This window comes from Culicoides brevitarsis, chromosome 3 (assembly GCF_036172545.1).
Source record: "Culicoides brevitarsis isolate CSIRO-B50_1 chromosome 3, AGI_CSIRO_Cbre_v1, whole genome shotgun sequence".
NCBI classification, from domain to species: domain Eukaryota; kingdom Metazoa; phylum Arthropoda; class Insecta; order Diptera; family Ceratopogonidae; genus Culicoides; species Culicoides brevitarsis.
The window spans coordinates 35,402,398-35,422,877 of NC_087087.1; the positions used below are offsets into that span (position 1 = coordinate 35,402,398).

General features: G+C 31.4%; 2 protein-coding genes across 2 annotated transcripts in view; one reads left to right on the forward strand and one right to left on the reverse strand.

Moving 5' to 3' along the window:
- Positions 1–20,243, forward strand: part of LOC134834340 (latrophilin Cirl) — a 155,226-nt gene extending 134,983 nt beyond the window's left edge. Inside the window, exons 3-17 of the mRNA XM_063848972.1 lie at positions 5,337–5,526; positions 6,480–7,192; positions 7,254–7,525; positions 7,590–7,917; positions 8,727–8,960; positions 9,018–9,213; positions 9,287–9,527; positions 11,748–11,913; positions 14,111–14,340; positions 14,818–14,915; positions 15,612–15,656; positions 15,737–15,947; positions 16,004–16,414; positions 16,474–17,219; positions 19,292–20,243. Of these exons, the coding sequence (XP_063705042.1) occupies positions 5,337–5,526; positions 6,480–7,192; positions 7,254–7,525; positions 7,590–7,917; positions 8,727–8,960; positions 9,018–9,213; positions 9,287–9,527; positions 11,748–11,913; positions 14,111–14,340; positions 14,818–14,915; positions 15,612–15,656; positions 15,737–15,947; positions 16,004–16,414; positions 16,474–17,219; positions 19,292–19,505 (4,295 nt within the window). The 3' untranslated portion in view covers positions 19,506–20,243. The remainder of the gene's footprint in view (positions 1–5,336; positions 5,527–6,479; positions 7,193–7,253; positions 7,526–7,589; positions 7,918–8,726; positions 8,961–9,017; positions 9,214–9,286; positions 9,528–11,747; positions 11,914–14,110; positions 14,341–14,817; positions 14,916–15,611; positions 15,657–15,736; positions 15,948–16,003; positions 16,415–16,473; positions 17,220–19,291) is intronic.
- Positions 898–2,671, reverse strand: LOC134833444 (uncharacterized). The gene is made up of 2 exons (XM_063847759.1): positions 2,317–2,671; positions 898–2,248 (listed from the first exon to the last, which is right to left on the reverse strand). Exons 1-2 carry the CDS (start codon positions 2,669–2,671, stop codon positions 987–989), a joined length of 1,617 nt encoding a protein of 538 aa, XP_063703829.1. The 3' UTR covers positions 898–986.
- Positions 20,244–20,480: the final 237 nt, after the last annotated feature.

Here is a 20,480-nt window from a genome sequence, read left to right on the forward strand (position 1 = left end):
GTGCACAAATTTAAATTTATACCCACTCCTCGCATTTATTTATTAATATATATTACTTTTGGATATATATTTATGTATTTTGTGAATAAAATTTCGTGCATAAAGCCTTTTTTGTGCTCGCAAACACATGAATACACGACAAAAAAGCGGAAACTCGTGTCATGTTCTGTGTGTGTAGATGCGTGGAAAAACTCATTCAGACGTAAGTAAATTATATATTTTGTGAATTTTTGCGACGAGCTGCCAAGCAAGCAGTGTTAGGGGAACGAACGAATAGCAGACAACTAACTAACACAAAAAAATAAAATGAAAAGAGTTTTTCTCTCTCATGAATTCCTCATGGATTTCGCTCTAAATATTTTGTATGGACCGCTGTCATGATGACAATAAAATTACATTGCAAGTCACCTGAGGTTTTTTTTTGTTGAAAAATGTGAAAAAAGTAAAATTATATAGAAAAAAAATTAATTAAAAAAAAAACAAATTTACCAAAATTAAAAAAAAAATTCACATTAAAAATTAATAAAAATTTCGAAAAAAATATGTTTAAAAATTTTAATAATTTTAAAAATTTTTTTTTTTAAACAGTTTTATTTTTTTTCTAAAATTTTTAATATTTATTTTTATTTGATAAAAAATTATTTATAAATAAAATATTAAAAATTTTGAAAAAAGTTTTTAATTAAAAAAAAAATCAAATAAAAAAAAAATATTAAAAAAAGTAATACAAAATTCATTATTTTTTTTTTTTTTTGAAAGCAAAAATTTAAAATTATATTTCAAACAATAACAGATTGAAAAAAAAATCATTTAATATTTTCCTATACTTGCCAATATGTAAGAGATAAGGTACTTTGATAAGATACGAAACAAGTAAAAAAACTTTCTTATGTCATAATTTTCATTTATTATATAAATATGTACAAAAAAGGTATAAAAAGTCTTAAAAGTGAGTTAAAAGTAAATCTAAGGTGTCATGGCATCATTTAAGCCATTAATTGTTTCACCATTTCCCGAATGCGGTACTTGATGTACTTGCCAGAGATCGTAATTGGCAGCGATTCAAAGAAGAAAACCTTTGTTTCGAACTTGATTTCGTGATGTTTGTGCACTGTCGCGATAATATCTTTGGCATCGAGCGAAACACCTGTTTCCGGTTGCACTGTGATAATGGGAATAATACCATTTTCCGCATCTTCCATGTCAACAACGCAAACTCCCTCAATACCTTCGACATTTTCCAAAACAATTTTCTCTATTTGGCTTGTGTTGATCCAATTTCCGCGATATGTGATCAAATACTTTTTACGATCGACAATGAAAACATTTCCCTCCTCGTCAATTTTGCCAACATCGCCTGTTTTGAAGAACCCATCCTCGTCAATGCTGTTTTTCGTCAGCTCTGGATTGTTGTAATATCCAACGAATTTCGTGACAGTTGGTTTTACATGAAATTCCCCGATTTCTCCGGGTCCCAAACGTTTGCCATCGTCGTCAATGACACGAACTTCCATGTTTTTCGCTACTTTTCCAACAGATCCGGGCTTTGCGATTGTTCCAACGGGAGCTGCTGCAATTTTCGAGCACAAATCAGAAATGCCGTATGATGAGTTGACAGTTCCTTTCGGGATGTATTTCTGAAATTCCATGCGAATTTTGTCGCTGAGATGATTTCCGCCGCTCGAGATGAGACGCAACGAGCTGAGATCGACTTCTTTTATCACGGGACTGCGAATTGCGGCGTAAATGTCTTTTGGAGCCATGAAAGCCAAATGAACTTTGTGTTTTTGTACTATTCGGAGGAAACTGTCGATGTCTTGTTGTGCACGAATGACACGGGTATGTGTTCCAATAAACGAATGGAATAAGGTAAGACCTTCAGATTGCCATCCAGGACGCAAAGTTGAAGCGCCAACCATCTTAATGGGACCATTCAACCAACATCCAAGCAATTGTTGATGCGTTGTGATCGTGAGTTTAGATTGTGCAGTTGTTCCCGAAGACAAAGTCAACATAAAAGTCGTATTTTCGGGATCTTCGACACGAGGCACTTTGAAACAAGAGATATCGATATCAGCTTCCAAATGAGGTTTGAGATCGTGACATCCTTCAATTTTGTTTTCATACATGAGAATTGGGATATCCATTCCCAAATCCTTCAAAATTTTCTTGAAACTTTCAACTTGGGTAACATCTGTCATAACAAGCAATTTTGGAGCGATTTGACGTAACAAGTTCATAACTTCATCTAAAAAAAAAAATTTTTTAAATTAAAAATTTATTTTAAAAAAATTGAAAAAATTAAAAAAAAAATACCTTTAACAGAAGTTCCTTCAGAAAAAACAAATGGACAAAGAACTGCTTGAGCAAAAGCACATCCGAGCCATGTTCCTGCCATATAATGATAGTTTTCGGTCATTAACAAGACATGATCTCCCTTACGGATTCGGAATTCGTATTTAAGAGCAGTTGCAAAACTAATTGCTGTTTTAAGCATTTTCTCGTTTGTGTAAATGACACCCGTGTCATCGCTAATTTGGCAAACGTGATCCAAATATTTAGTCATCGCATCGAAAACTACTTCAGGAACTCCCTTTCCTGCGAAGGGAAATGGAACTTCAGCGCCTTTCCAGGTTTTGGTTTCAGCTTCGTATGTGAAAATTGGGTTCATTTTGTGAGATTTTTAAGTTTTTTTAAAAAAAAAAAATTTTTTTGTATTACAGTTTGAACTGTTAGAACACTCAAAGTGATATAATGAAGAAATCAAATTGCACTTGCTATTTATACGAAAAATTTTAAAAAATCAGTAGACACTGATAACGTGCATGTTCGATAGCGAAATAAATTCAATCGATGACGGAGAATGTCGTATCTTTGGATTTTTTCGCAGATACGAGTGCAAAATTCGGTAAACGTCACGGAATTTCAAGAAGACTTTGACCAAATATCTTTGATCTTAAGAAAATGAAAATTCAAAAGGAAAAAATTGGGAAATTTTGTTATTTATATCAAAATATGTCAAAAAATTGGCACATCTGATAAGAATTTGCAAAAAGCACTTCATTTAGCAACAGACATAAACATTGATTTGTTGTCATTTTTATCAATATATTTAATTGTCTGTCTGGGAAACATTCGAGAAGTTTGAGGATATTTGTTAGATTTTTCGACAAAAAAAGAAAATTTTGGGTCAAAAAAATTGTCAGGGAAAAAAATTTACTTTTAATAAAAATTTAGACCCATAATTAACGAAAAACATGTAAATTTGTTGTTAAATTGCTTATCTTATCAGTTTGCAAATTTCCTACCTCAACAAGTGAGTCATTAATTGCTTAGCTACTTGAAATTGCGAACATTTATCGACCTTTAAGCAATCATGACGCGATTTGCACTGATTTTCTTATCTTATCTCCCATTCATTGATCCGGTGCATTTCTCGTTCACGTACTTTCAATAACTTGACAACCCATGACTTAGTCAATATTTTTAAGATTTTTACAAAAGAAAAAAAAATTATCGAATTTTTAAGTGAATTCTTATCAGTCGAAGCATTACATAATAAAACGCTTCAATTAGTATTTTTTTTTATGAAAATAAAGTAAATGAAGAGCTCCTGTCATCACATCACAACTGTCTAATTTGTGGAAAAATTTGCAATTTGAAACAGACCGCGGAACAACGTTAAAACGTTAGTTCTCAACGCACTCATGAATTATTCAGCTTTTTTTGCTTGATTTTAGCCATATTTTTATTTTCCCTCATCGGTCATAATGCAAAATTTCATTAAATTGATTTGAATTATGCAGAATTTTGATTTTTGCATTTCATTGCATTCGCTGGCGAGGAGGAATGTGATGCGAAACATTTTAAAAGTGTATGGCATTAGAAATTAATTGACTCGTTCGTTTGTTGTTGAGTAGTGCAACAGTAGTTGGGTAAAAGTGTAAAATTTTTCACACACACTCACGGAACACGGATCGATTTTGCTTTTCACTGAAATGAATATTTAATTCAAGTGGCTTGACTCGATTTAGATATAAATTATTTCGTTAAATGAGGACAATTTTCCGCTGTTTCGTTAATAATTTGAAGCAATTTAGCTTTATTGTTGATGGTAAGTGGGCAGGAAAAATATGACATAAGACAATTTTATGTCGCTGTAAAATATGGCTTCTTTTGTGTGACATGTCAAAGGCTTGTCTAAAGTTTTGAGGGTTTGCTTTGTGTCTGTATTTTAAACCATTCAAAGCAATATTAAATGAGAATTCCCCGAAAAGCCATCCATTTTTCACACATTTTTGCCTTTATGTAAGCTTTTATGAAATTTCTCTCAGGGATGAAATCGGAAAACTTTTAACGAAAAGCAATCGACGTCACTGAACTTCCGGCTTGTCATCGTTTAAACAACGTTGTACTCTAAATACATCCATAAATTATTAATGGTCCCGAACAATAAAATGCATTCAATGTTGCTGCTAAAATGTTTTTATTGTTGTACATTTCTTGAGGCTAAAAAGATACATAAAAAAAAATTATTTTGAATTTTGTGAATTTTTTACAGAAAAATATTTTTTTATAAAAAATTTAATTTTTAATTCAAATTTTATTTTTTCATGAAAATTTTATTTTTTTATTTCGATTTTTTTAATAAAAATTTAATTTTTTTTTGAAAATTTTATTTTTTAATGAAAATTTAATTTTTTTAATAAAAATTTAATTTTTTAATGAAAATTTTAATTTAATCGAAAATTAATAGAATAGAAATAGAAAAAAAAATTTAATAGAAAAAATTTTTTTTTTACAAATCGTTTCTGCCTAATTTTTTAACAAAAAAGCAAAAATGACATCAATCTATTCATGAAAACTATACAAGTTTGTATGAATTTTATGAAATTTTATGATATATGACTTTAAATACGATGTCAATTATACACAAACTCATGAAAGAAAACATTGTTGCGGCAGTTAAATTAAATTGTCGTTCGTAGAATTGTCCTTTGAATATTTCATGTTGTTATTGTGCATCTGACTGAACTATTTCTTAGAAGCTGCGGAAAAAAGAATAGCAAATTAAAAACTGTTAAACGGCTTTTAGCATGAAATTGACGATCGACAGGTAATTTCTGTGTTGTGACAACGAACGTTGCGTGTGCTTTGACTTTTTTTCTCTTTTTTTTTATTAATAATATATTGAAAAACCGCCTTTATCGTGTTATTGCCCGTTTGTTCATGACAACAATTAAAGGAGGACATTGATATTTTTCTATTTTTTGTTGTTTAAGCGGTCAAAGCGTAATTAACTTTTTACTAACATGTTTTTTTTTCTTTCTTTGCAGTGCCAAAAGTAGGAACAGCATATGCTTGCGAGGATAAAACGTTGACAATAGAATGCGAGCCCGGAGATACAATCAATATAATTAGAGCGAATTTCGGGAGATTTTCCCTGACAATTTGCAATGATCACGGCAACGTGGATTGGAGTGTTAATTGCATGTCACAGAAGAGTCTACGAGTGCTCAATTCCAAGTAAGTGTCTCGCTCTTGTTCTTGTTGCTTGTCATGCAACGCACACGAAAGGGATGTTGTCTTTTGTTGTTGTCCGTTTATTGTTTAGATTTAATTGTCTTTTTGGACTGAAATGAAACAATGAACGGCTCAAGCATTAAATCTGCACAATAATAATGAAATAAAATAATGTGAACACACTCGATTATGCTTCTCGATACTCTTGACAACGACGAGTACGACGACAATAATAATGTTTATCATGAATAAAATGACAAACAGTATCGTAAGTCACATCGGGCAACAACATAATAGGTTAAAATGCACAAAATATAACAATTGGATCAAGTGAAAAGTTTTAAACCAATCTCTGATGTGTTTGTGCCTGATATAGCTTGTCTCTAAAACAGTAGTTAATGGAGAGCAGAGAGGTTGCTATGACAGACATGCAGTTCGGGATTAATAAAAGGGCATCATGGGGTGATATTATCGAAATTTAGCAAAAGTCGGATCTGAAATTTCTGTTTGCGGAACGGAGCTCGCCTAAAAAGATGAAAAATTTCAAAAAAAAAACTTCAAAAATGGATCGAATGAAGTAAAAAATTAAATTTTGTCCATCCTAATGACAGTTTTTATCATTCATTATCATCATGAACAATCGCATACATACGAAGAGACAATGCAAAAGCCACACAATCGCACTCATAGAAACCTCTCTACGACAAATATCTGACACAGACACAAATTGTTTATAGTTTTCATTGTTTTGCCTCTCCGTTCCTCGTCTCTACGTCGCGTTCCCTCTGAATGTGTGTGTGTTTGTTTTATTGTTATTGTTGTGGTTTTCAATGTTTCCTTATCATATCATTCAACTTTTGTCTGTGTCATTTATGGCATTTTCCCCTCAAAAACCTCGAAATAAATTTCAAGTCCCTTTTGTGTCGCACAAAGTCACATTATTATTTCCTTTCCAGATGCACGCAAAAGCAAAATTGTAGCGTTTCGGCGAGCGCGAGTCTCTTCGGAGATCCTTGCCCGGGCACACGAAAATATCTTGAAGCCAATTATCGATGCGAGTCGGCAATTCACACAACAACTGTAACAAATCGCCTGTCGCCTCCGCCATGGCAAGTTACGTCGCAACCAAGTGTTTGGAGTACGTCGACAATTCGCACACCGACAACCTCTCGAACGGCAGGCGGAAATCAGAATTCGCAACATGGCAAGGAATCGCCTTTCGACGAGATTTTCAATGGGTTTCGTTTGACGACACAACGTTTCAATTTGGGCGGCGTTTCTACCGGAAGCAGTACAGCGGTTGATAAAGTGACAACATCGACGCAAAGAATCTCGAGTACGACGGAGGAATCTTTCCATGCTTCGAAAAATGACGAGAAAAAGTTGCTCGGCGGCGGAAGACATACCATCGGAGGATTATCCTTCGACGATACGAAAGCCGTGTCAGATGATCGCAACATGAATCGTTTCGGAGGACTTCCGTCGATGGCACCGACAGTACAAGAGGAACATTCCACGCCATTTTCTGTACTTTTGAACACAAAAAACGGCGAAAACACAAAAAATTACGATCCAATGATGGAAAACTTCTTCTGTAGCCCAACGATGGTTCGAAATTTGTTTTGGAATGTCACACGAGCAGGAGATGTTAATGTTCAACCATGTCCCGGTAAGTTTTTTTTCACTCTTTTAATGCATTTTCGATTACTTAGATCTTGATTTGTTTTTAGGAGGAGCAACAGGCATCGCTAAATGGAGATGTGTGTTAGCATCGAATCTCACAGATGGGCATTTAAGTTCGCCTCACACTTTTGTCTCGTTAGAAGCCCAAACAGATGCGAATGGAAACTCATCCAACTTGAATAACACAAACGCAAAAGCAGTTTGGTATCCAGCTACGCCCGATTTGTCACAATGTAGAAGTTTGTGGCTTAATAGTTTGGAGATTCGAGTGAATCAACGCGATTCTTCGCTTATTTCTATTGCAAATGATTTGTCACAGGTTTGTATTTTTTTATGAAAATCCTTGTAAAAAAACATTTTTTATCATTTTTTCGAATTTTTAGGTAACTTCAAGTAAAACACTATACGGAGGAGATATGCTTGTAACGACAAAAATCATCCAAACAATGTCTGAAAAGATGACATACGATATTGAAACATTCCCCGATCAAAGACAACGCGAGACAACTGTAACGGAACTTTTGCATGGCGTCGTCAAAACTGGAAGTAATTTGCTGGATCAAAGTCAAGAACCGTCATGGCATGATTTGAGCTTTGAAGATCAAATGCGTGTCGCAACCTCATTGTTAACAGGTTTAGAAGATAATGCCTTCCTGCTCGCTGACACAATAAATCGGGAGAGAAATGTTGTTCAAAAAGTCAAAAATATCCGTAAGTAAAAAAAATTATATTTTTCTCACATGTACATGTCGACCTACAAATTATAGACATTAAATAATTTTTCATATAAAAATACGTAAAAAAATACGTAAAAAATACGTAAAAAAATACGTAAAAATGTTGAGTCTTGAATTTTTCTTAAATTGCCTTGCAAAATTTTTTTGATTTTTTTGTTATGTTAAATATCGACCCAATATGCACAGAAACCATCTTTAGAATGAATATTTATTCAATTTTAGGCTTAAAACTGATCGAAAAGTGGCTTGTTAAATTTATCAGCATTTGAACTTCAAAGTGCTGATTTTTTTGTTACGTCAAATATCGACCCAATATGAACAGAAATCAACTTTAGAATGAATATTTATTCAATTTTAGGCATAAAACTGATCGAAAAGTGGCTTGTTAAATTTATCAGCATTTGAACTTCAAAGTGCTGATTCTTTTGTTACGTCAAATATCGACCCAATATGCACAGAAATCATCTTTAGAATGAATATTTATTCAATTTTAGGCTTAAAGCTGATCGAAAAGTGGCTTGTTAAATTTATCAGCATTTGAACTTCAAACCGCTGATTTTTTTGTTACGTCAAATATCGACCCAATATGCACAGAAATCATCTTTAGAATGAATATTTATTCAATTTTAGGATTGAAATTGGTTAAAAATTACTTGAAAAAGGCTTGATAATTTTTTTAGGGAAATTTTTTTTTTCGAATTTGATAGATTTGAACATATGTCGACATGTATGGATTTTTCAGAACACTAAATAATTATCATTAACTTACACATTTCTTTATAGTTTTATCGGTTCGGATATTGGAAACTCGAAACATCGCTGAAAACGAAGTTTTCCCTGATTCGGATTCTGAACAATGGGATGTGAGCGACGATCAAATTGAAATTCCCAAAGGAGCTTTGATCGAAAATAATGAAGGAGGACTTGTGCGTATCGTTTTTGTTGCATTCGATCGTCTTGAGTCAATTTTAAAGCCTGCAACTATTTGGATGGATAGCAAATTGACGAGCAATACAGGTAAATGTCTCAAATTTTCATCAAACAACTAAAATTATACATTTTTTTTGTTTTTAGATTCAACTCTACAAAATAACGGCACAGAAAAGCAAGTTGAACCAAGAAAGCGCATTCTTAATAGTAAAGTTATCTCAGCTTCTCTTGGAAAAGGGCGTCACATTCAATTATCGCAACCAATACGACTTACATTACGTCATTTGATCATGGAAAATGTAACGAATCCCTCCTGTGTCTTTTGGAATTACATTGATCAGTAAGTATTTTGTGCGATTTATTGAATTAACAATGAATTAATTGGATTTTCTTCTTACCTTAACTCCCTACAGTGCTTGGTCTGACGATGGTTGTTACGTGGAAACGACAAATCGCACTCATACCTCTTGCATGTGCAATCACTTGACAAATTTCGCCATTCTCATGGATGTTGTAGATGACATTCCGACATCTCTACTCTCGATGCTCGACGACAACTTGAGGATTCTCATCTACATTTCGATTTCGATCAGTATCCTGTTGCTCGTCGTCGCCATCATTACGCTCAAAATGTTCAACGGGCTCCTCATAAAGGTACGTAGTCGCAGTAATCGGCATAGCGTAACGAATACGCATCAAACGAATGCAACAATTGCCACGGCACCCGTCGCCAATAATCTCACCGCAAACAATTTGAATAACAATCTTGCGGGCAGCAACCAATTAATGAATGCCCAAAATAATATTAATCGGCAACAGATGAACATACGAACGCCAATTCCGGCTTCCCGCACAAATATCAATCACACAAATAACACAATTATAACGCCCGCTGATCAAAATGCGGCAGCGAATATCCATTTGCTCCATCATCATCATCATCATCATTTGCATCATCATCTCGTGACGCCAGCTCCGGCGGCAACAACTCCCTTTCAGCATAACCATAACCAGCAGTTGCAACAACTGAATCAACAACTCACGCAGCACTTTCAGAGCTTGCAACTCGCCAATGCCACGACAAATCCAAATTTACGAAACAATTTGGAAAACATTAATTTGCGCGATTTTTCCGTATGACTAGAAAAGTGACGTCATTGACGTCGTCGTCGTTGTAGCTCATGTCACAAAGAGAAACGGGCTGAGATGATGATGATGGTCGATGATGAAAATGATGGCAGATATTAAGTACTTAAAACGAATTCCAGTCAAAATGTGTGTAAAAAAAATGTAAATTTCATTGTTGCATTTGTTATTTAAGCTAATTTTAAAGGACAATCGCTTAAATTATTCATAGGAAATTTTAAATTAATTACATGCCTTCCTCTTCTTCTTCCTTTTCACTACATTCTCATCAACAAGCGTAGCTTTAACTTTATAAAAAAAATATTTTTAAAAAAAAATTTCACGTTGCCTTAACATTCGTCCTTCAAACACATGCGAAAAGACGAGAAATATCAATCATAATTACTTTATTAGCAATGCAATTAAACATCCTCCGTGTCTCATGTGTTATCTGATATTTATTCAAGACGATAGGAAATAAAATTTTCTGCTAATTAATAGGAGTAAATCAATCATGATTATATTAAATTATATACGCCGCAATTTGATCTGAGATCGATAGACACTCTTTGCTAAAAATATTAGGAGATAGATAGGAGAGAAAATAAAATTAATAGTCAGACATAAAATAGATTAATTAAAACAGACGATATACGATAAGAAATAATAAAATAGGTAAAATTAGGGGAATAATAGGTGTACATCGTTTTGTTCGCGCAAATTAAATATTTATACAAAAATTGTCCTTTTTAAGATAAAAATTTATATTATTTTTTAAATTAAATTATGAAATTGACAGAAAAATTTTGTAAATATATTTTTTACTTTTTGTGAATATTTGGAATATAAATGTTAAATAATTATACTTTATTGTTATAAAAAATGCGTGTGCAATCTGACTGAAACGAAAAATATATAAATATTTTGTTTTTTTGGGAAACAATAAAGACAAACTTAAATTTGATGTTATTTATCATACCATAATCGAACGTTTTTAATTATTATTATAAATAATTATATACACGACTTCTATCTTACTTTACTATTTATAACTTTTCTTAAATTCTGTTTCTATCAAAATTCTCTAATATATTTTTGTTTAAATTCAAATTCTAACCCACATTTCTTTTCTTCTTTATTATTTTTTTTTTTAATAATAATAATTATTTTTATGCTAAATTAATTTTCGCCGCGATTGTGAAACAAGAAAAAGTTAAAGCGAAAAAAGACAAATTTTGAAGCACCTTTTTTATTTTTTTTAATAACATTTTTTTTATATTAATTAACATTTTCATACATTTTATTATAATTTTAATTTTTTTCATAACACATTTTTTTATTATTTAATTTAAACAAAAAAAAATATATATTCGGAGATTTTTGGTAAAAACAAAATTTAAAAATTTAAAAAAAAAGTAAAATTCCAAATATTTTTCTTAATTAATGAAAAATTGGTACAAGAAAAAAATATATTTTCAAAATTTTTCTAAAACAAAATTTTAATAGGAAAAATTAGATAACAAATCTTTTACAAAAATTTTTTAATGATCAAAGTTTTTAACTGATTTGATCATTAGAAAATTTCTTTCTACACTTTACACTCATTTTCAAGAGGAAACATTAATTTTAAGGCAACAAAACACTTACTAACAACACCTTATAGAGAAATTCCCAATAATCAACAGAAAAATTATGTGAAAAATGGTTCTTCAAAATTTCTTTTTTTCTTTTCTTTTTCTTTTTTTACAGTCGTGTCGCACAACCATCTACCGTAATCTGTACATTTGCCTTCTCTTCATTGAAATTCTGTTCTTGATCGGTATTGAGTTGTCCGAAGATCACGTTTTGTGTGGTTTCGCCTCTGCCTTTTTGCACTGCTCGTTCTTGAGTGCCACGGGATGGATCTTCTTCGAAGGTAAGTGAAAGATTTTTTTTCTAAAAATTATTTTTTTTATTTAAAATTTTATCTTAAAATAGGTAAGTTTTTAAAAAAGTTTAAGAAAACTGTTCCAAGCGCCTTTACTCCAATCAGCTACTTGTCCAGCTACTTCGTCAAAATGTTCAATAAAAGAGCTTTTTGTAATTTTTTCTACTTTTTCGTCGTCATCTTCATCGTCAATCGCTTCTTTGTCGTCTTCAGCAACAATTTCGTACGAGAATTCCTTCATTTTCTTCTCGATATCTTGATTTTCGTGATTAAATTCGATCGTCAAGTGTTCCCATTTTTTGTTAATATCTCCATTTAGTTCGTTACTCTTCTCTTCGAGACTTTGAAGCAATTTTTGTTGAAACCATAATTTCATGTCTTCCGCTTTCATGGATACTTCTTGAAGTAAAGCAGCTCTCGTGTTCTCGATTTTCTTCTCGTACAACTTTCCTGTGTATTCAATTTTGATTTTCAAGTATTTTTGTTTCAATTCGTGCGGAACATCAGCATTGTCGTGCTCGATAACGCGAGATACCATTTCAAGCCATGACGATTGATCCAAACATCCCATGTCTTTGAGGTTTGTGATGAGATTTGCTTGAAACATTGCATCGGCACACAAAAAGTAACTTGCGTCAAAGGCAACATCTTCAACTTTTTTATACAAATTATCGAGATTTTCCACACCCAGTAGATGATTATTTTGGATATTCAACAATTTAAGTGAGTTAAAAATCGGTTTAAAGATCGAAGCTTGCAAATATTTCAAATTATTGTTTCCCAAGTCGAGCACTTCGAGTTTTTTCGTGTAAGCAAAGACTCTTGAGTCCAAATAATCCAAATTATTATAACTCAAATCGAGATGTCTCAAATTCTTCGTGTACTTGAATGTCCCACGTTCGATGTCTTGAATAGTATTTCTCGAAAAATCTACTTTTGTCACTCCTCGACAGTATTTCAATGCATTTCCATCGATATCAGTAATTCCAACTTCCGAAGCAGCGAAATCTATCACATTGATGTACTTGAAACTCTTGCACAAGAAATTATCTAACGTGCCAACCGTTGAATTGACGAGCTCAATTTTCAATTCATACGTGTTTTCGGTGAAAAGATCAATAATTGCTCCTTCATCCTTATTTTGGGTGCTGTAATTTTCAATAATACACGTATCTGGGTTGTCATACCGACAAACGATGCGATTCGGAATCGAAGCAGAGTCCGATTTTTGCAACATTAAAGTCGCAATGAGAAGAAATTTTAATAATATTTTCATTTTTTTCGAGTTTTTGATGCTTTCACGTTACAATCTGTTCACTAACTGACCTTTGTGGCACAAAATCCATTTATTTAAAACGAAAATTATCTGAAAAGGAACTCAGGCCATTAAAATAGTTCATGCAGTGAGTCATTCTCATACCCTTATGTACGTCGTACAGAGAAGAAAAGTTTGTCATCTACCTGCTCAGCTCGAAGAACACTTGCTATGTTATCGTAATTATGGTAGAAATGCATTTAAATATGGTACACAGATGATGCTGACCTTTTTTTCAATAGATCTTTTTGTGTTTTTGTGACAAGTGTTCGACAAACGACGACGACAGCAAGAAATTTTAATCTCTTTTTTTGGGAGAAAATGAAAGGAAGAAACAAAAAATGCAGATTTTTTGTCGTGCTTTTGTCTCAAAATGTCTTTGAACTGTCTAGAATTGCTGTCGTCGTCGGGTGTCGTGAAAGAAATTTCTCGATTTAAACAAAAATCTTTGTTTGAAATTAATTTTTGACCAAAAATGAACTTTTTAACACAAAATTTGGGATTGGATTAATTTTTGAAAATATTTTTTATATATGAGGGCTTCACATTTTACCAATTAGCCAAAAATATTTCACGTTACAAATCCACAAAATCAGTTTTAATTCAATCATTTTTTCTAAAATAGAAAAATTTTTGGTTATTCTGGTTTTAGATGAAAATAATTGAATTAAAATGAAAAAAAAATAATATTGGTTTTATATTGATTTTTTTACCATTTTCATCGAAATATGTTCGAATTCGTCGAAATACATCGGATTTCTCATGGAAAATAATTTTGTGCTTTAAACTTTGAACTTTTCAGTAGAACGTTAAAAGTCATAATAATAGAATAATCCATAAATTTCTCTCGATTTTCCATTCTAATTACAGGCTATCAATTATATTTGACGTTAACTAGCGACGATATGTTGCTTGAGGTAGAGAAAAGTTCCCGCATTCTGTGGTATTATTTGTTCACCTACGGCTTAGCATTCCTAATTGTGACAATTTCCATTGCCATTGATCCCTTTGTCTACACCCGAGCGGATTATTGCGTGTGGATGGAACAAACAAACGTATTTTGGTCGACATTCATCACACCAATTATTATATTTATCGTGGTAAGTATCCTTCTCTGTTTTTTCATCCTTTCCGCAAAATTGCAATAATTTTTGCATCAAACTGTGATTGAATGCATCGTCAAACAATGAGAGGGAGAACCATTTAATTACCCTTGTTGTTACACATTCCTCGCATCCGCACAATGGATAAATTGCCGAATGCCAGACCAAAAAATTCCAAACACTATATTTTGCTTTTTTTGATGATACTCACCCTCTTCCTCTCATTTTGCGATGCTACACGGATGCTGTTGGCCAGAAATGCCACAACATCCTTTAATTTAACTTTGAATAGGTCCATTCACACAGAATGGAATGCTCTGAATTGAAAATTAATTACATTTTATTCTCCATTCTCTCTATTTTGTGTCGAAACTATGTGCTGCTGCTGCTTGCTGCGTGTCTCTTAATTACATCAAATACCTGTTTCTTATCTGTATGACACCAAACTAAAAACAAAACAAACAACTTCAACAGATTAATCTAGTTTATTCAGCAATGGCCATCAATGTTATGAATAAGAAGTACACCAATTCACTTAAAACGAAGGAACACACGAGATTGGCGAGTGCAAGGTAGGGCTTGAAATTCAATTTATCTTTAAACAAAAAACTTTAGATAGAATTTAGATGGTTAAAGTGGTGACTTTTAGTTTTTTAATTGTTAGTTAGATGAGAAAAGTGATGAATTTCATACAGAAAAAGTTAAATACCTGAAGGAAATTCAAAACTTTTTAACGAACATGTAAGACTTGTTTATTCATTTGCCCATAAAAATAAAAAAATTAAAAAAAAATTTTTTAACAATTAAAATTTTTTTTTATTCTTTGAGAATAAAAAATTGAATTAAATTTTTTAACAATTTTTTAAAAATTAAAAAAAAAATATATTTTTTTAAATTTAAAAAAAATCAACTTTTTAATAATTAAATTTTATTTTTTGAAAATTAAATAAAAATAAAATTTAAAATAAATTAAATTAAAATAAAAAAAAATTAAATTTAATAAAAATTTAAAAAAAATTAAAATTTAATTTTTTTTAACAAAATCTTACATGTTCGTTTTTCTTTTAATTTAAGGTTGATTATTTCATACAAACTTAACACTAATTTCTTGTATTATTTCTTCTATTCTATCTTCTGTACAAACAAAACTTTGCTTTCCTAACAAACAAACAAAACAAAACATTGAAACACGAACGAAACATCAACAACACAACACATGACAAACAAAAAATCTCGCTTTCTAACACATCAACCGTCGCTTAAAGTAGTTGTAGAGCTGAAAATGTTACAATGAATAAGATTAAAGTTGTAATGTAAGGAAAATTTCATGTAGATTTTGATTTTTGTTCGATTTTTTTGCTAAATTTTTCTTTTCAACTCTTAATTTGAACAGATTTTACCTCAGATGCTCGTTCATCTTCTTGATCATCTTTATCTTGAATTGGCTATTTGCCTTCATGTACATGAAAAACCAAAAATGGAAAGCTATGGGAGTTGACTATGCGGGAGAAGGTCTCACATCGACTTATGGATATCTCTTCATTTTCTTCAACACGTTCCAAGGCGTTTATATTTTCGTTTTTCATTGCATTCAAAATGAAAAGGTGAGTAAAAAAACTTAAATTTCATATGAAATGAAAGTAATTCTGATTTTTAACAGATTCGTCGTGAATACTGCAAATTTGCTCAACGTCAATCTTGGCTGCCCAATTGTCTGCGATGTGCTCAGCAACCTTCTGGCGTGCCATCTACATCATCGAACGTTGCTCATCAACTCGGAAACGGCGAAGGAGGTCCGAATCATTTGCCTGTCGGGACATTGTTACCATCTGGCGTTCCCGGAGGACAATTAATACCAACAGGAGCAACAATTGAAGCGGGAGGAACGTTATCGAGACATCCGCAAATGGGTACAAAAGGAAAACGAATGATTTATGGAATTGATGGTATGCCTGAAACGGGAACGTTGAGAGGTCAAATAATGCCTATGGGATCTCAAACTTCTCCAATGAGTTCAACGGGATCGACGCAATTGATCTATAATGGAGGAAGTAATGCGAGACATTTACAGGTAAAATTTTTTTAATTTTTTTTTTAAATTTTGAAGTTAATTTTGAATGTTTTTAATAGGAATGGGCGTATCAGCATCCCGATAGTCAAATAAATAAAAATGCTTTTGACGAGAGACTCTTATATTACGACACAAATGCTGCCAAAAGTCTCAAACAATCGAGATCGCGTGATAATGAGTTGCACGACGATGGACAATCTCACGAAGTTTTCCATTGGACTCAAGGAAGAAACAAGAAACAGCATCGAAAACATCCCGGAGGACCTGTTGGATCTGCGATGGCAAGTACATTAAGCGGAAGTAATCGTGATATTTATCCGTCGTATCACAAAAAACATCCACACGATCATCAAATGCAAGATGCGGGCGAAGAAAATTCGTATCTTCAGAATTATCGACGTTACATGCAAGCAGAAGCTGATGCCGAGTTCCTTAGTCAATACCAAAGACAATTGCCCTACAATCAGGCATATCCCGGCACAAATCATCGAGGGCATCTCACGTCGCAACAAATTGCAGCGCAACGTTATTATCAACAGCATGGAAGTCAATATATCGAAGAGCCCGTTTACGAAGAGATCGTAAGTAGTCAAATGGGCTCAACTTATGGCGGTATTCCGGATAATGCAATGATACAACGGAATGGCTCGCGACGCATGAGTGACGATGAAGACGATAGCGAAATGGATGACGATGATATGGAGGTTGAAAGTGACAATGAGAGGTTTCCGAACGGAGCGACCGACGAGGAAGACAGTGGAAGTCGCAGTAATAAAGACGACTTAAGTAGTCGCCAGTCTTCGAGGTAAGATTTTTATCAAACTTTTCAAACATTAAAAATTTTTTTTCTTTTAAAAAAATTTAAAAAAAAAATTTTATGTCAACATTTTAAGGGTGATCCAAGACCGTTTTCTTTGATTTCCTTCGAAAAATTTCCTTTGACATAGTTTTGTTTTGAAAACTAAATCAAGAAAAAAACTAAATCAAAAACTGTGTCAAAAACTATGTCAAATCCATTTATGTCAAATCTTGCACTATAAAAATTTATCAGAGGGGCTCTAATTTATTATTTTTAATCATTTTGGAACTCAAAACTGCCAAAAAATTGAAACTGAAAAAAAATTTTTTCTTTGACATAGTTTTGTTTTAAAAACTAAATCAAGAGCAAAAAAACTGTGTCAAAAACTGTGTCAAAGCTATTTTTGTCAAATCTTGCTCCAAATGGATTGAAATTTGTCAGAGGGCTCTAATTTATCATTTTTAATCATTTTATAACTCAAAACTGCCAAAAAATTGAAACTGAAAAAAAATTTTTTCTTTGACATAGTTTTGTTTTAAAAACTAAATCAAGAGCAAAAAAACTGTGTCAAAAACTGTGTCAAAGCTATTTTTGTCAAATCTTGCTCCAAATGGATTGAAATTTGTCAGAGGGCTCTAATTTATTATTTTTAATCATTTTATAACTCAAAACTGCCAAAAAATTGAAACTGAAAAAAAATTTTTTCTTTGACATAGTTTTGTTTTAAAAACTAAATCAAGAGCAAAAAAACTGTGTCAAAAACTGTGTCAAAGCTATTTTTGTCAAATCTTGCTCCAAATGGATTGAAATTTGTCAGAGGGCTCTAATTTATCATTTTTAATCATTTTATAAGTCAAAACTGCCAAAAAATTGAAACTGAAAAAAAATTTTTTCTTTGACATAGTTTTGTTTTAAAAACTAAATCAAGAGCAAAAAAACTGTGTCAAAAACTGTGTCAAAGCTATTTTTGTCAAATCTTGCTCCAAATGGATTGAAATTTGTCAGAGGGCTCTAATTTATTATTTTTAATCATTTTATAACTCAAAACTGCCAAAAAATTGAAACTGAAAAAAAATTTTTTCTTTGACATAGTTTTGTTTTAAAAACTAAATCAAGAGCAAAAAAACTGTGTCAAAAACTGTGTCAAAGCTATTTTTGTCAAATATTTTTTATCAAAATTTGCTCCAAATGGATTGAAATTTTAATCTAAAAAATTGAAACTTTTTTTCTTTTTAGTTTTGTTTTAAAAACTAAATCAAGAGCAACTCAAAACTGCCAAAAAATTGAAACTGAAAAAAAATTTTTTCTTTGACATAGTTTTGTTTTAAAAACTAAATCAAGAGCAAAAAAACTGTGTCAAAAACTGTGTCAAAGCTATTTTTGTCAAATCTTGCTCCAAATGGATTGAAATTTGTCAGAGGGCTCTAACATATCATTTTTAATCATTTTATAACTCAAAACTGCCAAAAAATTGAAACTGAAAAAAAATTTTTTCTTTGACATAGTTTTGTTTTAAAAACTAAATCAAGAGCAAAAAAACTGTGTCAAAAACTGTGTCAAAGCTATTTTTGTCAAATCTTGCTCCAAATGGATTGAAATTTGTCAGAGGGCTCTAATTTATCATTTTTAATCATTTTATAACTCAAAACTGCCAAAAAATTGAAACTGAAAAAAAATTTTTTCTTTGACATAGTTTTGTTTTAAAAACTAAATCAAGAGCAAAAAAACTGTGTCAAAAACTGTGTCAAAGCTATTTTTATCAAATCTTGCTCCAAATGGATAAAAATTTATCAGAGGGCTCTAATTTATCATTTTTAATCATTTTACAACTCATAACTGCCAAAAAATTGAAACTGAAAAAAACTATATCAAAAACTGTGTCAAAACCATTTTGAAAACTTTTTTAGATTAGATTATTTTTTTTAGAATAAAATTTGTATATCCTTCATCCCCCATGTATTTTTTTCAAGAATGTAACGCGAAACAGAAAACTGTTTTGGAACACCCTAACAAAAAAATTTTAACATAAAAAAATTTTCAAACTTTACATACATTTTAATTTAAATTTCGTTCAATAGTCGGCCGCTTATCAAATCCTCATACGACTACAATCAAACCGCAGCTCAAGCAGCACAAGCCATGAACGGACAAGAACCTCGTCAAAATGGAAATCCATCATCTGCAATGCCTCAACAGAGAACACAAGGCCCCGGAATCCCGAGTAGGAATTTGTCAGCGATTTTAGATGAGAACAACACTGTTGTTTGTTATCTCGAACCGCTATCCAAGTAAAGTTACTTCGCATCACGCGTGAATTGAGAAAGGCTGAAAAAAGATATATTTGATATGAATTATTATCATTCATTTAAAAAAAATGCCCTTTTACTGTATTTATTGAGAAACTATTATGAAATTAAACACCGGTTTTATATGAAAGAAAAAAAAAATAATAATTAATAATAATAAAAAGTCACCAATTTATATCGATGTCACTTTTTTCAAAGCTAAAATTATTATTATTATTGATAAAAAATGATGTAATAGTACTGTGATAATAGTTAATTAAATGTAATATTAATGATACTTTTTTAATGGATTAACGACGGATGGAATTTGAACCCTTTTATTACCCTTATCATCGTCCCGTAAGCAATTAAAACACTTCTACAGATGAGAACAATCATCCGAAACACATAAATTAAAACATTTTTAAATCAATATAAATTGTTGTTACACCTTTTAAATAATAAAAAAAGTAAAATAAACTAAACTAAAAAAGTAAAGAAGATTGTGTGCAAAAATTATACATGTTAACAAAGTAGAACATTAAAAAAAATATACTCCTTTATAAAAAAAATAATAATAATTAAACTAAATTAACACAAACATAATTGTCACACTTAAACAAAAAAACGCTATACTAACATATGAATGTTTCGCTTAGCGAGTCCATATTGCTGTTTATTAAGTAATTTTTTAAAAAAGATTATTAGCGCATAAAAAAACAATTAAATAACTAACAATAAAAAATATTGAAAAAAGGGACTGTTGTAAATATATTATTAAATAAAAGAAAAAAATTTTTGTAAATAAAAATCCTAAAATTGTATGAAAAAAATTTTAATGCATATACCTAACATTTAAAAAATAAATAAAATTAATTAACAAAAAATATTTTAAAATTTTTGTTTGTGTAAATTATTATGAGTAATTATTAGATACCACAATAATTAAATTAATAATAAATTGAAAATTGTAAAAGCAAAA